Here is a 23098-nt window from a genome sequence, read left to right on the forward strand (position 1 = left end):
CTTGTGTTCTCCACTGAGACAGCTCGAGATTCAATGAGATCATGTGCTCGACTAACGATTGCATAATACAGATTTTCAAATTCATCAAACTCATTAGATGGTTCTTGGGTTAAAGATTCAATTTCTGCCTGAATTTCTTCGAAATCATTTAAACTATTTTCTACTCTTTGTAAACGTAACTTAATTTCTGTCGTGTTATTACGATTATTTTCATTATTTCCGAAATTTGTAAACTTTGTCAGATTAGCCTTAAGTGTTGCCCTTTTTCTAATTAACTGATCTAACTGATTGGTATTTGGCATTTTGAATGAATTATTGATTTTGAACTAAATAGAAAACGATAGAACTTAAATATACAACTGAATTGAGCGAGGGATGAACAGGAATTAAAATGAACTGAGATAGTTTACTTAGCTGCTTCTGGTGATGTCCGATGTTTGATGATTCGTAGCAGGTTCTGGTTCGTGACAGGTTCGATGCTGATTTGATTTATCTATATTATATACAGTAGATGTGGTGTCGGCACTTTTCGCATAAACTCACTTCACTTTATTAATCACTTTTATACGCATAAACACTTGCCTTTATGCACTAACGCTTTTTGAAGTAACTTACTTCAACCACAAACTTCTTAAGTACCGACTTCCCGATTATTTTCACAATTAAACGTCTCCACTAGTTTCCGGATTTTGCACTGCATCCGGCTCGAAGGACCATTTTATGTTTCGTCGCCTTGTAAGGGCTCGTTTTCGGCAATATCCTGCTGATACTTATCAGTAGGGCAGAATAAAGCGGCACCACCAAAACTAATTAGCAGTGCATTTAGTTTAAAGAAGAACGCATAGACGTTTTATTTGTGGACTTATATATTGAATTTACACCTACTGTACACCTTTACACTATATACATCGAATCTAAATCTTTCTTGTGACTCTTAATCTGTGTGAGTCTGTCTGTGTGAGTCTTGTTAATCTCAATTTGAATCTGTGAGTCTCTATCTTGAGTCTGTCTCAATTTGAATCTGTCTTTCGTGAGTCTGTGAATCTCAATTGGAATCTGTGAGTCTCTATCTTGAGTCTCAATTTGAATCTGTGAGTCTGTCTTAGAAACTTAAAACTAAGACTTAAATAAACTTAACTTATGCAAATAAAGGGGGTGGAGTGTAGGAGTCCCTTCCTAAATATTATGGATGACAAGCTTCATTGGTCATTACCACTGGGGGTGGTTCTGGTAGAGACAATAGTCCCAGATTTCACCATCTGACCCAGTTTCGAGTGAAAGTTTACATTTATGGGGCAATAAAATGAATCGCTTTGAGTCCTCGATGGACCTGCACATTACAAGACATGAATTTATGACAGCCTTCTTGCTGTCAACCCTGACCAATTTGTTTACCCTTTTTACTTCATGATTTATAACAGTGCCATCCATAACACTATTTTACGCATAGGCACAAAAGAAACCCTTCTCGAAATCGAAACAAAAGATTTTGATTCTGAAAGAAACTATTATTTAAAAAAAAGCAGACGTTAAAAAGAAACTGAATTTTGAGTGAAACGAATTGATGAATAGGACTCGAACAATAGACTACCAACAAGCTCCCTGTATGGGAAGCCTTGGTTCTTCGGGGGTGTTTCATGTTCCTTGGGATCGTATTGCATCGGTGTTGACACAGGTTTTAAATTTTGAAATCCAAAATTCTCTAAAGTTGCATCAATGAAGTTTTCTTGTGATAAAGTTATTTTACTATTATCACATTTTATTTGTATTTCTAAGAACGAAGTAGGATTGTTACATTACACCATTTCAAATTCATGTTTTAATTCTTCGAGTAATCTGCCCATTTCATCATAATTTTTACCAACCAAAATCCCATCATCAACATAAATGGCCACAAATAACGTTAAGGTGATATTCTTGAATATGCATTTTTCACTTTTGAGTGCAGTAAGCCCTTTCGATTTGAGTACTGTTGTGAAATGTTCATTCTATTTTAGCGGTGCCTGCTTAAGTCCGTAAAGTGATTTTTGTAACAAACTTTATTTTTGTTCTTTTTTGTCTTGAAACCATCAGGAATTTCCATATAAATGCATTGATCTAACTTGCCATATAGAAAGGCGGTTTTTATGTCAAGTTTACGAAAAACATAATTATTCGAAGCTGTCAGGGCAAAAGTATTTGTAACGAAGTAATACTAATAACTGGACTGAATGTTTCTTGATAGTTTATCCCATATTGCTGTTCACAACCTCTTATAACCAATCTTGCTTTAAAAATCCCATTTTCCTTTATTCTATATACCCATCTGCTACTTAATACCTTTTATTTTTTTGCCTTTTCTTTATCTACATACTTCAACGATTCATTTTCTATTAGTGATCTCTTTTCCTCATATGTTGCTTTTATCCAATTTTCCTTTTCTGAATTAGTTATGACTTCTTGATATGTTAACATCACGTAATTATCAAATCTGCTAGGTTTTTCTTCCACTTCTGGTATTACAGTTTGGTATTCTTTCTTGGAATGTTCTAAATTCTTCTTCCGATCCTTCTCCTAATGAGCTGTTTTCATATTCCCTTAAATTTTCTATTTGATCATCTCTTTCTTCTGTTTTGTTTTCTTGGTTATTTTCATGTTTTTCTATGTTTTCTATTATTTCATTTTCAGTGTCACTTATGTCATTTTCTTTTATATTTCTTACTTTAGTACTATTTCTTTTTTTTTAACACTTTCTAAACGTTGACTGTAAAATATTAGATCCCTTGATATAACTATTCTTCTGTTCTTGGAATCCTATAGACGATAACCACAAGGTGCATATCCAAGAAAAATGTATTTATTGTTTCTTGAATCTAGGTTCTTTGAGTATCCCAATTTTTTTGCAAATGCATCACAACCAAAAATTTGTAAATTAGACAAATCTGGTGTCCTTCCGGTCCATTTTTCTGTAGGTGTCATATCAATGGTATCGGAGTATTTAAGAGATATGCTGAAACGTAAACAACTTCGCATTTCCTTATGTAACTTACTTTCAAAAATCATAATTCTTGCCATTTCTAGAAGAGTCCTATTTAAACGTTCAGTTTTTACGTTCAATTGAGGGGAATATGCCACTGTATTATCTAGTATAATGCCTCTATTTATACACCATTCTTTGAATATTTTGCTAGAATATTCACCTCCATTGTCTGACTGTAATTTTAATACTTTTAAATTTTGATATGCTTAAGCCTCACATATGAATTGTTTTAGATATTGAGTTGTTTCATATTTGTGTCTTAATAGATAAATCTGACAATAATGCGTATAATCATCCATTACAGTCAAAATATACTTTTCTTTCCGTTCCATGACATTATATCAAGAGGACCGCACAGATCAGTGTCGATAATCTCTAAAGGTCTTGATGCACGAGTACGCACACTATTAAATGGTAGTCTAGTTTGCTTTGATTTTAAACAAGTTCCATACTTATTGACAGCATTATCAAAGCCACCTTGCTTTAGGTTCATTCCTTTTGACAAATTTACTAGTTTTTTAATATTTGATATGCCAAGGTGTCCTAATTTTTTATGCCAAATATTCAGTTTATGATTTCTTTCTGTTAAAAAAGTTTTTTCTTGTTTACATCACTGTTTATATTTATGTGCTTGGAACTTAGATAACAAGTCCATCTCCTTAACCATGTGTGATGAGGCTCCCGAATCCACCCGAAAGTGCCAATTTTACCTCCTTCCTTCCTGTTTTCACTTAAGAAAGCAACTTTTACATAATTGGAAGTACCACTTTGGTTTTCAGTTCTTTTTGTACCTAGATTTTTATTTCTGAAGAAGCAGTTTTGCTCAAGGTGGTTTGTCTTCTTACATATATTGCACATTGTTGGCCCTTTATTTCTACAAAATTTAGCTATGTGACCCTTATTTTTACATTTAAAGCATTCTTTATTATTTTTCATAAACCTCGTATTTTTTTGTATCAGCTCTAAATGACAAACTATTATCACTTTCTGTTTCTTTATTTCTTGACTCCTCTGTTAATACGAGGGTGGATTGATAAGTTTCCGGCCTAACCAAGAGATGACGCCACTAGGCCTACCTTGAGGTGACATTCTATAGTACCATCCTTGGATAGCTTGTAGCTATAGTTTCAGCCCGATCTCCTTGCTAGTGTAGGTTTGACAGCACGCTGAACAAGACGCCTCTGTGGTTTTCGTAAAAATGGAAAAGCAGGAAAATCGTGCTGTCATCAAATACTTTTATTTGAAGGGGTTAACGCCGAAGGAAATTAAAAAAGAGATGGACTCAACACTGGGGACATCCTCCCCGTCATATTCAACCGTTAAGCAGTGGGTTTCCGAGTTTAAAAAGGGTCGTGTGAGCACCTCTGATGGGCCTCGCTCAGGACGCCCCGTTGAGGTCACAACTCCAGATATGATCGAAAAAATTCATCAAATAGTGCTGGGAGACCGCAGATTGAAAGTGCGTGAGATAGCTGAGACCTGTAAGATGTCATATGAACGTGTGCAACATATTTTGCACCAACATTTGCATATGGAAAAGCTCTGTGCAAGATGGGTGCCGCGTTTGCTAACAGTCGACCAAAAATTGATTCGAAAAAACATTTCTACCGCAAATTTGTCATTGTATAAGCGTAATCCAAGCGAATTTTTGCGTCGATTCGTAACCGTTGACGAAACGTGGGTCCACCACTACACTCCTGAAACCAAAGAACAGTCTAAACAGTGGATTGGACCAGGGGAACCAACTCCAAAGAAGGCAAAAACAATTTTTTCGGCGAACAAGGTTATGGCTACTGTTTTTTGGGATGCAAGAGGTATTATATACATTGATTACCTTGCAAAGGGTAATACTATCACTGGTCAATACTACGCAGACTTATTGCAACGTTTGAGCCACGAGGTGAAAATTAAACGACCTCATCTGGCGAAGAAAAAAATCTTGTTTCATCACGATAACGCACCAGCGCACACGTCAATCGTTGCGACGGCTAAAATCAACGATCTAAAGTTTGAATTGATGCCGCACCCTCCTTACTCTCCAGACCTAGCCCCGAGTGACTATTTTCTGTTCCCTAATCTCAAAAAATGGCTTGGCGGTAAGAGATTTGCGGACAATGAAGAAGTAATCGAAGCTGTAAATGGTTATTTTGAGGAGCTTGACGAATCAGTCTATAGAGATGGCATTAATAGACTGGAACACCGCTATGAGAAATGTATCAGCCTTGGAGGAGATTATGTTGAGAAATAAAAAAAAAAAATTTTTAAAAACCTTGTTTTTCTTGGTCAGGCCGGAAACTTATCAATCCACCCTCGTAGTCTTGCTGTTAATTTGGCCAGAGTTTTTTCATTTTCCGTTGTAGACTCCCAAGCGGTTCTAAAAAAGCTATAATTTGGCGGTAAGAATGATAGTATTATAGATATTACCTACCATGTTTTCATCGATATTTTGATTTAGGCTGTTAGCCTAGATGCAATGTTCTCAATTTTGCTTATGTGAGAACTTAGATCGATTCCCTTTATATAACTATAACTGTAGAATTCTTGTAACAAACTACATGTTTGATCTAATGTAGAGTTCTCAAAAATGCCTTTCATTTTATTAAACATTTCGTTTGAAGTTTTGCAATTCATGATATGCAAAATATATATTTTTTGAGCTTTCGCATCATATTTCGTCCATTTTGCTATGGTATCAACTGATTTATTTTGTGGTTACCATTTACAATATCATATAAGTTGTATGCCTTAAACATAACAGTAATTTGTAGTTTCCATATTTGATAAGACGTGTCATCTACCAGCCTCTCGATCTTATACATGTCCTCTGATAAATATGGTAGAAGTGTAAAGGAGCATGTGAATTTTGAGTATGACTTAGTATCTGTCGAAACTAAGTATAATGATAAATGTTTCTCCAATTTTTTGCTAGTTAGTGGAAAGGGTGACGTAGGCCGTCCATTGGATGAAAATATTTGAATTGCCATAGAGAATGTTTGTCATTACATAGAAAATAATGACGATTGTCAATTCACATTGGCTGAGTTGAATGATGTGCTGAAAGATTACGTTCCAGACGATAAAACAATAATAAGAAAATTGATTGCTCGATATGGGAGTAATACTATAATTACCACAAAAAGTAAATCTTTAACAATAATTTGCTTTTGAGATACTGCAACTAATATTTATAATATAATAATAAAAAAAACAAAATCATTGTGATAAACGTCTTCGAATTGTAGAAGCTGCTGCATCAATAAGTAAAGAAGATATTCGTTCCATTATAATTATTCATGACTCTTATCCACCACAAGTTGAATGTTAGATTATATTAATGAGGAAATTCTAAAAAACTTTAACACATTTTTTACATGAATTAATTCTGAAGAATAAAAAAGGTCAAACAAACAAAATTGAAGCAAAATGTACAGTCGTAGCCCATGCTATAATGAGTGTAATGCGTCCACGATCGTTTTCGTTACAGCTGCTACTTAGCCTTTCTGTATTCCCTCATTGAAGATATGCCTCAAAAAGATTACTAGTTGTTTTGTCAAGTTTTGGATTTTGTGCTCCATATAGCGATGCTGTGACGTATCAACTGTTTATCATCCTCAAACTCGTATTCCTTCACAGCCTGATGTAATTTTACAGTATGCTGCAGATAATGCAGACATTAATGTTTCCATCATTGATGGGCATAATACTGTGCATATAATGGGTGTAATAAAAATAATTTCACCAAGTTACGCTGTTGTAGCTGATATGTCCATTGTGAAATGTAAGAGTAAACCAAACGCTGAGGATTTAGCCATTTAGCTGCAGTTTCACACATACCTCTTATAACTTACGAAAATAATGAGGTAGGTGGAATGAGTATGATTATAGTTGATGAAATCGATTATAATGTTATTTTAAATGAAGCAATTTGTAGTAAGGTCGACTTATTGCGGGCATGCGCAAAGTGGAGAGATGTCAATGGTCTACCAGGGTGAAATGGATTTTTAGAGAAGCTAACAAAAAATAATAAATACTTTACAACATCTATCGTAATGTTCCTATCCTTTATTCATCATTCTGCCAGTTATAAAGATACAATTTACACCACATTAGATTGTGCAGTACATAGTGCCAAATCACATGGACAAAATTGTTGTATCATTACTTTTGATCAACCACTTTACTATAAAGCTCGCGAAATTGTAGCTGCTGCTGATGTTCAATCTGATATATCCAGCGTTATTGTAAGACTAGGTGGTTTTCATATGCTTATGTCGTTTTTTGGATCTATAGGACATATAACAGAAGGAAGTGGACTCAAGGAAGCTCTTAGTGTTATTTACGCTTCAAATTCAGTTGACAAAATGTTGTATGGCCATGCTTTTGCAAGAAGTGTAAGAGGACATGGACTTGTTAGAGTTGTACTAATGAAGCTTATTTATGATAAATTAATAGTCGATCAAAATCTGCAGGAGTTTTTGGATGGTTACATCAAGGATATTATGAGAGGGACAATGTCTTATAATAATATTGAAGAATCTGAAGATGTTTTGAATGGACTAATACGGTTATTTAATGTCGAAGTAGCTAAATTGAAAAGCGGTAGCTCTACTACTCAGTTATGGCTACAGTACATTGAAATGATATCAATAGCTAATGATTTCATTCGTGCTGGGAGACTAGGGTTATGGAATAATCATCTTACAAGTGTTCAGCGTATGCTTCTATATTTTCATGCATCTGGTCATTTCCTATATGCTAAATCTGCACATTTATACTTGCAAGATATGATAACTTTGAAACATAAAATGGATAACCAAGATTATATAAACTTTACAAAAACATTTGTAGTAAGACGCACAGAAAAAATCAACTGTGGAACCTGAACCGACATGACTATTGAACAAAGTTTGATGAAGTCTATGAAAACTGAAGGAGGGGTTTCTCGAGGAAGGAGTACTCATGAAAGCGTCTTATCTAAGTGGATATATGGCATTCATGCAGCAATACAATTTGTGAAGAAATTGAAAAATTTTGCGACCTTTCATTTGATATCGCGGATTAACATGTAGACTCAAGAGATTCACGCATTGAAAGAGATAATACTGATATTAAAAAACTTGTAGTGGTTTGTTTTGCATAATCCTTTTTCAACTTGCAATCAAGTAGTTTATGTATCAACAGGAGTTGTTGACAACAGTAAAATCAACTGTTATAATGCCAAGGAAATTGGTCTGCAGTCAAGTAAAAAAATTATAGGAGTATCATTCAACAAAATTACATTAAATTACATCAGTAAACGCTTCTATCATGGTTCATAACTGCATCATAACGATTGATCCGTTATTGCTATTTCAATGAGTTAGTGTAAATAAAAAAATTGAGGAAAATCTTTGTGAATATTTACAATATGAATAAACTCCATATCCAACAGCACTATTTGATAATGTTGGCATGAGAAAAACTCAAAAGTCGAAAATATACGACTACTTCGACTCAATTAATTATCAAGTAGTTTGTGATAATGCAACATACATAATCGACGGTGGATTTCTTATGCATCATGTCGTATGGCAAAAAAATGATACATTTAATATTATCAAATATACTAATTTTATTCATCAAATAATTTCGGTACAAATACTGTTGTCATTTTTGATGGTTACTCTGATACCAGTAAAAATATCAAAGCAATGGAACAACTAAGATGAACCACTGCCGCTTCTACATCTTCTGAAGTGCACTTCAATGAATCGATCCTACCAGTCAATAAAAATTTTTATCTAATCGATTTAACAAAAGAAAATTAATTGAAATGCTTATTGACAAGTTCGACGAAGCTGGTATTGCTACAAGGCAATCACGTGATGATGCTGACGTCTAAATAGTTGAAACAACGATTGAAAAATCAATAAATAATACTACAATTATCGTTGGCGAAGACATAGATCTGTTGGTACTTCTCATAGTACGCACACAAATACTTTTTTTAAAACCAGGAAAAAACAATGTTGAAACAAAAATTTACTCGACTGATAACCTCAACAAGTATCCACATTGCAAGAGAAATATTCTGTTTCTTCATGCCATGACCGGATGTGATACAACTTCAGCACTTTTTGAGAAAGGAAAAATGAAAGTCATAAAGATGTTTGAAAAAAGACCCGATTTAAACAATTCTGCAGAAATATTCCAACAAGAATATTACTCTCCAAATGTCCCTGTGCTCTAAAATCACAACATTCGATAGATAATTGCAGACATTGTAGCTTTGCTAAACTAACACAGCTGTGAAATTTCCATTATTACCACCTACTTCTTTAGCAGCTCAACAGCATATTTATCGAGTGTATTATCAAATACAAACCTTGCTAGGAAATGAAATTGATCCAGATCAGTGGGGTCGGGAGTTAAAAAATAATATGCTACAGCCAATAACAACTTTATTACCACCAGCACCCGATTATCTACTGAACACAATCTTTTGTAATTGTACAAAAGGTTGTTGCGGCAAATGTGGATGCAAAAAAATTGGATTAAGATGTTTAAAAGTTTGCGGACATTGCCTCATGCTTAAACGCAGAGTCAACGAGTGATGAAAATGATGAAGATATCATTCATTAAATATATGAATATGTCCACTCGACGTTTTGTCAGCAACTTTTAATGATAAAGAAACTGAAGATATTGACAATCAATAACAAAAAAAATGATATACGTTTATTTTTTCTGTATTTTTCAGTATTTAAATAAAAAAATATTCATTTTTAAATAAAAAACCTCTTATTACATGTCATGGATTATGCCTAAGGTGGAGACCAGGTAAAAAGAAAAATGCGCCTTGCATTCTACCTCGAAGGTGGTGAGGAAACGAGTGCATCGTCAGATTGCACTCGCTTTCTCAGCGCTCTACTCCGAAAAGGGTTAATTTTACAGAAGAGATATTTTTTGTAGATTATTCAATTTCACGACGAACAATTTTTATAATGACGTCTATTGATCTCCGACCAATAAGTAGCGACATATTTGCGAAAAACTGATTTTCGTGACCTCTATAACTTTTTTAGCCGGCACGATATCAATGTCGATTTGTTACATATTCATTGCAACGCCGTAATAAAGGTGTGTACAAAAAATCAGGCAGGGTATTGGCAGGTTCCAATTAAAGAGGCGGATCGGAAATATACAGGGTTCATGTTTGACAATCAGATATATCATTTCAAAGTTCTACCGTTCGGACTGTCAACGTTGGTAGCAAGCTTTACTAGGTGTGTCGATAGTGCATTAGGGTCGAAATTCGAGTCGATTGTGTTAATTTACGTGGATGACATGCTGGTGTTTTTTCGAAATGAAGTAGAGCATTTGGTGCATCTGAGGAAGTTAATCAAGAGATTGAAGGAGTCTGGCCTTACAATTAAATTGAGGAAGTGTGTTTTTGCGCGACAGAACGTGGAATTTTTGGGTCATATAATTTCTTTTAAGGAAATTCGAATTAACCCAGAGCGAGCTAGAGACCGTTATTAAAATTATTAAAAAAGGGGAATATAATGGCAGTGGGGAGAAGAGCAAGAGAAGGCGTTGAATGCGGTGAAAGATAAATTTTTGTCGGTCACTATGATGGTTCATCCGGATTTTACCGAAGGTTTTTATATACAATCAGATAGTTCAGGTTACGGGATAGGCGCTTGTTTATTCCAGGTAAATAGACAAACGGGAGAAAAGGGAGTGATTGCGTATACGAGCAGGGTCCTTAGAGGCGCTGAATTGAATTACACCGTCACTGAGAAAGAGGCGTTAGCCTTTGTTTTTGCTGTTGGTGGTAGTAGACGCTTTTTCGCGTTTCGTAAAGTTATATGCTCTGAAGAAAGCCAGTTCTCGCGCGATTATTAACCGATTAACAAACGATTACTTTCTTAATGTGGGAATACCGGAATGTATAGTTAGCGACAACAAAACGCAGTTTAGATCGAAATTATGGATGGAACGCTTAACAGAACTAAAGGTACGTGTTAAAACTATATCAACTTAGTTCCCGCAGGGAAATCTTACGGAGAGGTCAAATAAAGAGATAGGAAGGTTGTTGCTTTGCAAAACACACGCATTGGGCATTTAAGATAAGGGAGGTGGAAAATTGTTTAAATAATGCTACCCATAGTATCACGGGGTACATTCCGAATTTCTTGCAATTCGGGATTTCCGAACAAAATAATATCAGAAACCTGATCGAGTTCCCGTCTGGTAATCCAACGAGTTCCGCGACTTGGGCACAAGTCTGGGAGTTAGCATATGCGAAGTTGGTTAGTTCCGCCGAAAGAAGGAAACAAAAACATACGAAGGGGAACAAAATAACAGAGTTTAAAGCGGGTGATCTAGTACTGGTGAGACAACATAATTTGTCTTCATTAGAAAACTCAGAAATAAAAAAGTTCTTCTTTTTGTTCGAGGGGCCATACGTGGTGCATAGCCGTATTGGTCCGAATTCACACCTAAAATCTTTTAAGTCAGATTAAAAAAAATGTAACTGACTTATTCTGGATGTTAATGTTAGTATAAGATAGGTTAAGATATAGGATGAAGGCGAAGGGAGGTTGTATTTTATTTTTAGCAGGGTGAGTTGTTCAGTGCGGGTAAAAGCAGTCACAGTTCCGCTGATGGGTTTAAATCGAAACTGTCAGGGGGCAATGATGTGCTTCGGTAGTTCAAAGCGAGCCGCACAAAGGAGGGGATGGATGGGACGGATGTACGGCGAGGGTTGATACCAGGTGAGACAGACGGTGGTTGACCGCAGCAGTGAAACAACGTATAATACACGTTGTGTTGAGACAGCTGATCTGGCTAGTTTTATGTTGGATCGAGATCCAAGTCTAATTAAGACAAATAGTAATAATAAAAAAAGGAGTATTAATTATCCACTGATAATTTAAGAATACTAATTGTAATCTTACTTACCGACGTATTATTGCCTGGTCGATGATTAGAAAAATTCTGGAACCTCAACGCAGTCCTGGAAGAAGGTTTTATTGAAAAGACAGACATTTTTAGGGTATCTAATTCAACATTCTTACCTGTAAGTTGTTGTTGCACAAACAATATTCTTATGTAAAGAACCCCTGTCGACTGAGCTAGGCACACCAACCTTTAACAATCTTTTTGGAATTTCTAAATTAACCGTTAATTGATACAATTACCGCAGGTAGTAGTACCCCTTAGCAATAAAATCACCGCACTTGGTAGTGTTTTGAGAAAAATCACCACAGTTGCTATATTTCCATTAGCAAGCCAGAAGATTTAATTAGATACCTATCTCATAAACAGACTGTTATCAGTATTTCTCCGACTCACTTTTTCCAGTTGACATTACGGGCATTTTGAAATTCCTGTTTTTTCTCCGGAGAATTTTTTTCGTAATCAATTTTTAAAGTTCCGTTTTTCCAGTGGAATTTGTTCAGATTTTCGCCAGGATTATTACATACATTATAATAGTCGTTCTATAATTCTGCTGACTAGTCAATTCACGTACAGACACATATGATTCTAGCATTGGTATTTGTTCCTGTAAATGATGTGTATAGTTGGGACGTTTAAAATTGACAGAGTCCTTAATAAAACTGTCGTATTTACTTTCTTCTTTCAACTCACTAACCAGACAAGAGCGGTTGCCGACAAAACACCTATTTTTACTTACCACGGACGTTGTAGGAAATATTGTAAACAGATATCAGGTAGGAACTGCAGCGGACACTAATAATCTCAGAAATTTAGGAAAGCAAAGGTGCTTGTTTAAAGATAAAAAGATATAATTCCAACCAGGCAGTTATAAGACCGATCCTGTTCTTTTGTGTACCTAAGCTACCTCTAACCACCACACCGCTTACTATTATTCAGTTGTTTATTTTCACATATTAACTGTACTACTCATGAAGCATTTCCTAACTTAATAAGGGCGTGTTCAAAACACATCAAATGACTACAGTCCCAAGTGGAAACAAGAAAGAAGATACACCTATTCTCACAGATACTTTGTCGATTTCGGTCGTCCCAACTATACCGCTTCTTCAATATTTTGCTTGACGAGATTAGTAAAGAACTTCGTCCAGTACTCGAATACTTAAGGTGTGAAACAGTGCCCCCTTCCCTATATTTTATAAGTGTGTATTTAATAGAACGATTAGAAGGAGAATGACTTGTTATTAATTTTAACCTAACCTACTCTACCTAACGTAACACATACACAAAGTTAAGTCGACCAAACATAAACAGAATTATTTCTAAACTTGCATTAATGTGTTTTCGTATATTTTTTTTGCGGAAACATCACTATCCAGATAATGTAACTGCCGAAAAATTGACGTCGGAGAATATTCCTCTGGAATTATTTACTACCGGAAAAATTACTATTCGGATAATTCAATGCGGAAAATTTATTTAAAAACGTTATATTTTGATATTCAGTATTGCTTGTTGCCAGAAAGAAACTGACAAACTAGTCACTAAAATTATTATAACGTCATTTTTATGTATGTATATAAAACGGTAGTGAATTATTATATGCAGCTTTTAAACCACTGTAGGAGCGTTTTTTATTATTAGTATGGATGATGATATTTTTCATCTACTATGTATATATACCAATAGCCTAACAGCTATTTTCCCCTACCAGCATTACAAAGCAACCAGTGGGTTCCCCTCGAGAGTTACAACTTGCGAAGTGGCATGGGGCAATGAATGTAAAACAACATGTAAGGAAATAAACAAAAACCCCCAATTAGAACAATACAATGCGATAGACAGTTTAAGCAGTTACGCGGGCCGACGCCCCAGTTGTTGCCGCCCTTGCGATATCCCAACGTCGAACTCGGTGTTGTTGTTGTGTCCAACGAAGAACCCCTGATGACGATTGTAGACTGCCTGAAACAATAGGTGTTTGCCTAGGTCCCAGCTAAATAACCAGGTATTCTATGCATTGACCGAATGCATAGATCGCTCCCAATGCTTATCTTTACATTGGCAAGCTATATGTAGAGACTTATCCCTCTACTGGACGCCCTTGTGCCGATATAACCGCAGCTTTACCACAGTATAAACTCTATACAGTAGTTTCACTTCGCAGCGGTACTTTGATGTTTTTGATTTTAAATGAACTTCGCGCAAGTTACTGCGCATTCCTAATTAGAGATGGGATCTAAGTACATACTAGAGTTGGGATCGTGGGAATAACTTTAATATGTTTCGAACAGAACTATGCATATAAAAAGTAAGTGTTAATAATTATAAAATAACCAAAATTAAAGTAAAAATTTTCTTTCCATCTCAACTGGAAACAATCGACAGTTACTTTGTTATAAATACTAACTCTCTCGATAATCTTGCGTTTTGTCGAGTGAGAATTTAAATTTATTTTGTAATTTAACACTGAATCTTAAATATTTCGTTTAATTTAATCTGGTTATGATTAACTACTAACAAAATTAAAAATACTAAGTTTCAGTTCAGTCGCATATACATTCCAGGTTTCCAGGCGTTGTTCTTTGTTCTATTATTGAAAAATAAAAAGAATTACAAAGAAAGAATTTATTTACAAATGTTGAACAGTAATAACTTTTTTACTTTTTTTTTNAGTTTGTTTACGTTTTCTTTCCAATTGAAGTTTGCGCAGTAACCTGCGCAAACATACACTTGAATACCGTAAATTAAAGGAGTGCAACTACTGTATTAGGTTTATACTGTGGCTTTACCGACATTGAGGCCACTGCTGTATACGACAGGTCAAGGAGTGGACTTCTACTCTCATTAACACGTTACCCACAGGTGCACTGCCACTACAGGCATATCTAGCTAGATCTGCAGTGGACTACCTGACGCACAGGATTTACACTCCACCTAAAGGTACATTCGACCCGTCGGCCGTTCGCCTTACACTTCTACAGGCCTTACATTTCAACAATAACAACCACACTTAAATTACGTAATATGTGCACAATAACCAACTTTCTCAATATTATCAAATATTAACTGCCCTTACGGCACCTTACTGTCTCATCAGAGTAACCACTGCCCTTACGGCATCTTACTCTCTCACCATAGTAACCACTGTCATTATGGCATCTTACTCTCTCAACAGAGTAACCATCGCCCTTAAGGCGCTTTACACATCCTTACACGCCGACTGCCACTTCACCACTGACTTTAACTTAAAAGCCCTCTTTCAGCGGCCCTCTTTGGTTTCATTCTACATATACGTCATTAATATTTGGTTAGCCCAAATAATAAATAAATGCCGATTAGAAAAAACTTTCCTACACCACCAACATTAATTTGGTGCCACATACGTAAACACAGCAAATACTAAGTTTTTTATGATACACCCAATTACCTTGCCTGCTTGGTACACGATAACGAGCTGCTTGTCTGCTACAACGATTTGTTCGCTTCGCCCACGTAACTAGATGTTTCTGATCACTATGAGGACACGATTTGATTAGTGTAAGATAGGTGAGTAGGTATACTTCATTTACTTTCTGTAGCGATGTGCCCCTTCCAATGTCTTGGATGCGCGTTGGCAAAATCGTAGGCATGGAGAAAAAAGCTCATTATACTCTCGACTCTTATTATAAATTTTTTGAGACAACTTTAAACATTATCACAGTTGACACCCTGGGAGTAGTTTTGTTCATGAAACATACTTTTTCATACAGTACCTACCAAAAGTTTTGTTCAATCATGAATAGTAGTGCGAGTCGAAAACAAGCGTTGAAGCCTTTAATATGTCTTCAAATTTAAAAAAACATCTCGTTGATATTTTCAGTAGTAAATGGTACCAATCACAGCACATTTGAGCAATGAAACTGTAGTGGATAAAATGGTCAATTATTCCGTGCAGTACTGTACGGATTATACTCTCCTCACTGGTTAAGAGTTTGACCGGGAGTTGTCTCCTTCATTTTCTAGCCTAGTGCTGTTTTTTTCTACCTTGCGCCGGTCAAACTGAAGGTCACATCGCTACAGAAAGTAAACGAAGTATATACTCGGCTGCTATTTTGATTCATTCCAACCATTGAAGAAAAAAGAATAACGGGTAATGTCAAATGAGGCTCGTGGTATCGTTTATAATAGAGTTTGCTTGGATACATAATAGTATTCGTTTTTTTTTTCAATTTAAGCGCTATTTATAACACGTATGTTTTAAATAACTTGAAACTTTTTCATCAATCAATCACCGGGAGTTTTACTTATATCTAATATCTGTAGTAGGTATATTCACGTACAATCAACAATTCAGAAATTTAAATGAAATGTTTAATAGAGCATATATCTCTATTGAATAGAACCAAAATGGCGGACGATACCTACTTCATATAGAGCTCTAATGTAAGGAATGGCAAAATGCATGTGAGTTATAGGTTACGAAGCAATCCGAAAGGTGCTGACTGAAGTTAGTACTAGACGACCTTGAGTTCACTTGAAGTAGCTATTTAACTATACAACTAATAACGACTAAAATGAATAAATAATTTAATTATTTCAGGTATTATGTCATTTATCGTTTGCCACATCTTCAGTTTTTGGATTCCACTAAAGTGACAAACTTCGAAAGAATGCAAGCTCAAGTTAAAGGTCGGTACACAAATATTGTACGACCTAAAAATAGTCCTGCATCCGAACAATACGTTGGGAGTCCCATTTTGTACGCTCTCACACCTTTACCACGGAACTTTCGCAAACCTGAAGAGCACCAAGGTAGGTATTTTGAATTTCTGTACTCTTACATAACCATTATAGGGTTGGACTTATAACGGCACTTCTCAAAACAAGTTATTTATCAACAATAACGACTTAATTTGTCGCAACATACATCTTAATTCGTGACCGATTCCGATGCTTTTTTTAGTTTTTATTATAAGGACCGCAGTAGTCGGAAAAGTTTCCAAAACATCCGAATAATATTTTGGTGATTGAGTATTTCTAAAAGAATTATGTCGCAAACCGACGAATGTGAACTACGGAATAATATAGCAACGGAGTATAAACTAGAGGGGTGGAGGCTACACATGAGATAGCATCTTGTGCCTAAACTATTGGCTACTCATTGCACACATTGGACGTGCAATAGATGACAGAAGAAAATTGAAAACAAAATTCTTCTAAAGTGAAAAATTGAGGAACTGTGAAGCTGATTTTTCGTAATTAAATCGATATATACGTATTTTTCTGTTTCAATGATAATGGAAATATTAATTAGTCCTCTTTATATAATTAACTCGTTTTCTATCAATTCTATGGTAAAGGCAAAATATATAATAAGCATTAATACAATAATCCTGCATCAAATCATAAACGGTAATTTTTATTACACATGGGCGCGGCGGAAAAGAAAGGGCTAGAAGCGTTCGAAATGAAATGTGGTGTTACAGGCGAATGATAAGGACAACGTGGACAGAGAAGGTTACAAATGAAGAGTGATGTGCTTCGGAAGTTCAAAGCGAGCCGCACAAAAGAGGGGATCCAGACGGATGTACGGCGAGGGTTATCAGGTGAGACAGACGGAGGTTGACCGCCACAGTGAAACGATGTATAATACACGTTGTGTTTGAAATAGCCGAGCTGGCTAGTTTTTGGTGTTGGATCGAGGTCCAAGTCTGAAAGACGAATAATAATAAAGAGAAAAAGAGTATTAATTATTCATTGATAATTAAGAATACTTACCTTGAATATCGACGTAATATTGCCTGGTACAAGATTAAAACAATTCTGGAACCTCAGCGCAGTCCTGGACGAAGGTGGGATTGAAAAGAGACATTTTTTTAGAGTATTGAGTTCAACATTTGTACCTGTAAGTTATATCATTTGCTTTTGTTTTTGTGTTTTGGTTTTTAGTTGATTTTATTTTGTGTTTCGTAGTTGGTAGTTGCCTTTTATGAATTATATGTTTTATGAGCTTAGAACAACTTGTTTTATTTGCACAAGCATAATATTTTTATGTGAAGAACCCCTGCCGACTGAGCAAGGCATAGCAAGAGGTGTTAGAAAGAGCAAGAGAACAGAGGATTCTATTGAAGTCGATAAGAAATAGGCGAGATAGGTTAGAAGAACACCTTCTCAGGCATGAAGGTCTACTTAGAGACATATTAGAGGCAGAAACGGAAGTTAGGAGGGGTAGAGGTATACCTAGATTAGATCACTGTTCGCAAATAGTGGAATAAATTATTTGACAGTGGAATGTGACGCACGAGGATGTATAAATTTCCACTGGATTCCCTTTTCGTCCGAATAGTTAACAACCTTTTGCTTCGGATTGAAGAAGAATAGACAGCTCTCTTATATCATTACTAGCGCCTAAGAAATTGGTCTCGTTGTCTGAACAAATTATTTCCGGACAACCCCGTCTCGCAAGAAAGCGTCGAAAAGCACCCAAAAATGTTTCTGTCGTCTGATCAGCGACACCTTCGATATGCACAGCTTTGACTACCAACACACAAAGATCGCAACATAAATCTTAATTCGTGACCGATTCCGATGCTTCTTTTAGTTTTTATAATAAAGACCGCAGTAGTCCATTCCTACATTGTAAAACGGTTTGACTGGAGTTACTCGTACAGTTGGTAAAGTTCGAAAACAGTTTATGTATTGTCATTTTCTGAACGTGGTTTCGCCCGTCAACCATCTAAAATTTTTGCCGCACAGCATATAATGCCGTTTGAATCCCGAAATGTAAGTTGTTTATATGCGTGTCCATTCGAATGATATCAGTAATGTGATGAGATTTGGGAAGTAAAATAGGATGCTGTATTACGAATGACAATTTTGAATGTATTAATTGTCCGCCTACTCGAATTATACTCGCATTGTCCATAAATATTTACACCTTGAACTTAACGGTTTCTCTTTTGATAGTCTATTAATAATTATTATTTTATTATTAATTAGCGTGTTATCATTTCAACGTGTTGACTCCGGGAATTTCCTATCTGCTGCTTAAAGGACGCCCTTTGTTGCTGTACCTCGTAAATAACTTGCCACGCCAGACGGTCTTTTTTTGCGCGAATGTTATTTACAACATAACACTATATTAAAATTGTATTAACCGTTTCAACTTTTATTCTCAACGTTTCGGGTTTCACGTTGATGTTTTTTCTTTTTACGGATGGGTCTTGAACCTTTTTGGGTTTATGGCACTATAACTGAGTCTCGCACACCGTATTTTATTGACGTTATCACCGATCACAATCCGGCTCGAGGAACCATTTGTTCTTAGTAATTTTCAGGTTAATGAAGGATTACTCATTGTTATTGTGAACTATACTTTTATTTTATTAATCGAATATCTTCTTTTAAAAAGCAGGTGCAACTCAGTACACGTGAAAGAAGTGAAACTTCTTTGGCGATCTCTATACCTTTATAACAAATTATAAGTAATGATTGATGTAAGAAAGAGAGAGTACGAGAATTTTTAGGATTTATCTCTTTCTCAATTTAAACAGGCTGCCGAATACTTCTGCACAAACCCCCTCATCTTAGGAACCAATACGTTTTCTTCAAAAGTTCCACACACATTTTGAACCCAGGAGACCCAACATCGTAATCTTCCTTCCTTAGTAAGCTAAATTTGGCAATTGCAGGGACATACAGTTGGTCACCTTCACCTGTGGTGAGCCACAACCGCTCATTTCTAACCTTCAATTCTGTTTGCACATCCTTATCACTTACACATCTTTCTAATGCCTTTATAATTCTGCGATTGAATTGTTCCAAACCAATTCGCTTCAGTAATAGCCACTAAATTTACTTGTAGTTACGATTGACCGTGTTAGATTTCACAGACAGATATTCGAGAACTTACTATTGTAAGGGGAATATCAGCACACGCGTTAAATTAATAAGGCGTGTTGTTTAAATCTGAGGTGGAAGGTAGAAAAAAAATAGAACTCTTGCAGCGAAGTCGACTTAATTATATATTTACAAATATGTACAGAATATCTCCATTGAATGATTAATAATGAACATGTGCCAGTGCTTGTCTTAGTTCAAGTGCTTGTCACTTCTTATATCTATAACTTAAAACTAGGAGGAAAACACCAAGGATGTGGCTAGTTTCACCATTGGTGATTAACCCTTTCAAAACAATTCGGTGCAAATTTAGAAGGCGAGCTTTCAACTCAAAATTTTGGAAAAAGGGATATTTACAACCTGAGAAAGGATCGGCTACATCAAGAAATCAACAAACGGTACTTTTAACCGTTAGGCCCATAGAAAAGCACTCTATAATAAAACTACTACCAAAGTCTTCAACGCAACGCCTCTGTCTTTGTAGTTGCTCTGCTAAAATAGGAAATCACCTGCAACTCGTCTGTTTGCTTCTGCATCAATATGCCACCTAATTCGAGCTTACTAGCGTCGGTGTGCAGTTCAATAGGTAGTTCAGTCCGAATATTGGTCGTTATACCAATGACGCCTTCAGCTTTTCAAATACTGATTGCTCTGCACCGCCCCAATGTCATTCTTCTTCTTTCATTGTCAACTGAGTAAGTGAACGCACCAAGGTTACAAGCAAAGTTCTTAATATATTTACGGAAATAGCTAGCCAACCCAACAAATTGTCGTTGGCATTGGATATTCAGTCACCGCTTTCACCTTCCTCGACTCTGGTCTAATTCCATCTCCACTCACCTCATGTCCTAAATAATCAATGGAAGTGATAAGAAAAAACATTTCGTGATGTTAAACTTAAAACTCGCCTTCCCTACCAAGTCTAGCACCTATTCTAAAAGAGTTAAACCTCCTAATTGTCAGAATTAGCAAATCATCCATATATACTAACACTTGATCGTGACGCATCCAACCTAACATCTTGTTAATAATCCTCTGGAACACCGCCAGAGTGTTTGCCAACCCAAAAGTAATTCGTGTATACTCATATTGTCTATCCGGAGTGATAAACGCCGTTTTATCAGTTGAGTCTGGATGTATATGTACTTGGTTATATCCTTGTGCCATATCCAATGTTGTAAAGAACCACTTTTGCGCCAATCGGTCCAACTGATCTGTCATTAGTGGCAGAGTATACCTATCCTTAACCGTGATCGCATTTAATTCCCTATAATCAACGCACAATCTAATTCAGCCGTCTTTCTTACCAATCAGAATTAAGGGACTCGCATACATTGAATTGGACTCCCTGATAACGCCACTACCTTGCCCTTGTACCTTATCTCTAACCTAAACTCTTTCAGAATGCAACAGCCTATATAATCAATACCACACAGGTGAATATTTCATTAATGTAATTTTCCTTTCACTTAAATTAGTTATACCTAAATCTCTCTCACTACTTGAGAGACAGTGCGCTTTTTGTGATAATAGTTCTATTAATTTTGCCCTGTCTATATTATTTATATCACTTACGTTAAGTTTTGTAAAATAAATAGTTTAAATATTATTCACCCGCAAGTCATTTCGATCTATCTTACCTTATTGTCCAACCGCCTCCTTGCATCTTGCTGCTCCACTGTAGTGGTCGTGGTCCTAGGTTTGTTACCCTAAGTTGATCCTTCCCACCTGATTACCCTGCTCGGCTCCTTACTGTGGATCCGTCTTCGAACATCTTTTTCGCCTTCTTGAACGTTGGGCACACAAACGTCCAGTCGATTGATCCAGCATGATTGTAGTTCAATATCTTCCTCCAGGATAAGAGAATACCACCTGTAGTCATCATCAGTTTCAAGGTGCATATTCTACACCTTTTTTCCCTCACTCCCTGGTTTCGCCGTCTCGCCTTTCTTATGAAAGTATTCCTTCCTAGCCTGGTATTGATTGGACCAGTGTCCTTCCTGACCGCACCAACTGCACCTGTCACTTTTGAGATACGCTCAGTTCCTGCTGAAGTGCGTGCCAAACTCCTAGCAGTTGTAGCAACGAACTTGTTCCTTCGGTTTGCTTGTCGCCTACCTCTTCTTAGGAGGAGTCGCAGGACTGGTCACCCGCTTAGACTTCATGCCTGAAGTCGATGGTTCGCTCCGCCTGGCTACTACGATTGCTGCAGGAGACTTGTAGTTCTCGAGACCTGCAAGGCAGTTGGAGTATAACGCTTTTGGCGTGTCACTCCTGCAGGTCGGTCCAAACATTCGCCCATAGTTCCTGCAGCAGTCCCTTGTTGATGCAGGAGACTACATCCTGGCCTATTACCTTGACCGGTTTACACAACGCCAACTTGTCATAGTAGTAAGTGGTCATTGTTTCGTTGTCTTCGAAGCGCCTTTTGTAGGATCACCTTCCACTTCCGCCATGTATAGGTGAGGATATCTAGCAGTCTCAACCAATTTTCTCGCCGCGCCTCTCAATTTAACCTGCATGAGGTATGACCGTTCGTACCCGGACCATCCTCAGTGATTATTTGTGCATATTTCAACATGTGTCGTTCACTGGTTCTAGACATTTCTTTCATTTAGCTGATTTAGTGAAAAACTGACGAAATTTGCGATACTAATTAAGTTAGAAACCCTCTTTGTCTTTTTCGATGACTTCGTGAAGTTCCATAATTTTCACAATAACCAGAATTATCGAACTTGCGTTAATTTCTGCTTGCACATGGATAATTCTTTTCGCTTACTGTTTTGTTGCTGCAGGATGGCAATACGCTTATTTTGTAAGTAAATTAATTCGATATTTATTTTATGAATTTTGAAAGAATTGCAACGTTATAAATATGGAATATTTAATTAATTTTGAAATATGTTTTAAAGTCTAAAACGGTTTTTGGAGTTACTCTAAATGTCCACTGCGTGACACTATTGATAGCAAAAGTCCTTCGAAAAGAAAAATTTCTCGTTACTTCTATGATTATATAGTGCGAGTTTTCGGATTGATCCTGGCAATTTATTCGCGTCCACGTGGACTTTTTCCGAGAATTTAAATTATTATTTAACATTTATATAAATTATTATACCAAATGTAAATAACAATAACATTTTTGTTAATATCAGTCCATCTACTTATTGTTAATAATGGACGCAGCTATGAGAGAGAATCGTAGGGATCGATCAATTCCACGTGGAACTATTCGAGTAATGGTCTTCCTGTAACGCTAGA

At 36.2% G+C, this 23098-nt stretch overlaps 1 protein-coding gene across 1 annotated transcript in view; it reads left to right on the forward strand.

Moving 5' to 3' along the window:
• Positions 1-15920: 15920 nt before the first annotated feature.
• The window catches only part of LOC108742998 (leucine-rich melanocyte differentiation-associated protein-like), an 8822-nt gene continuing 1644 nt past the window's right edge, over positions 15921-23098 (forward strand). Inside the window, exons 1-2 of the mRNA XM_018478390.2 lie at positions 15921-16405; positions 16542-16753. Of these exons, the coding sequence (XP_018333892.1) occupies positions 16392-16405; positions 16542-16753 (226 nt within the window). The 5' untranslated portion in view covers positions 15921-16391. The remainder of the gene's footprint in view (positions 16406-16541; positions 16754-23098) is intronic.

Source organism: Agrilus planipennis, unplaced genomic scaffold (genome assembly GCF_000699045.2).
Source record: "Agrilus planipennis isolate EAB-ADULT unplaced genomic scaffold, Apla_2.0 scaffold396, whole genome shotgun sequence".
NCBI classification, from domain to species: Eukaryota; Metazoa; Arthropoda; class Insecta; order Coleoptera; family Buprestidae; genus Agrilus; species Agrilus planipennis.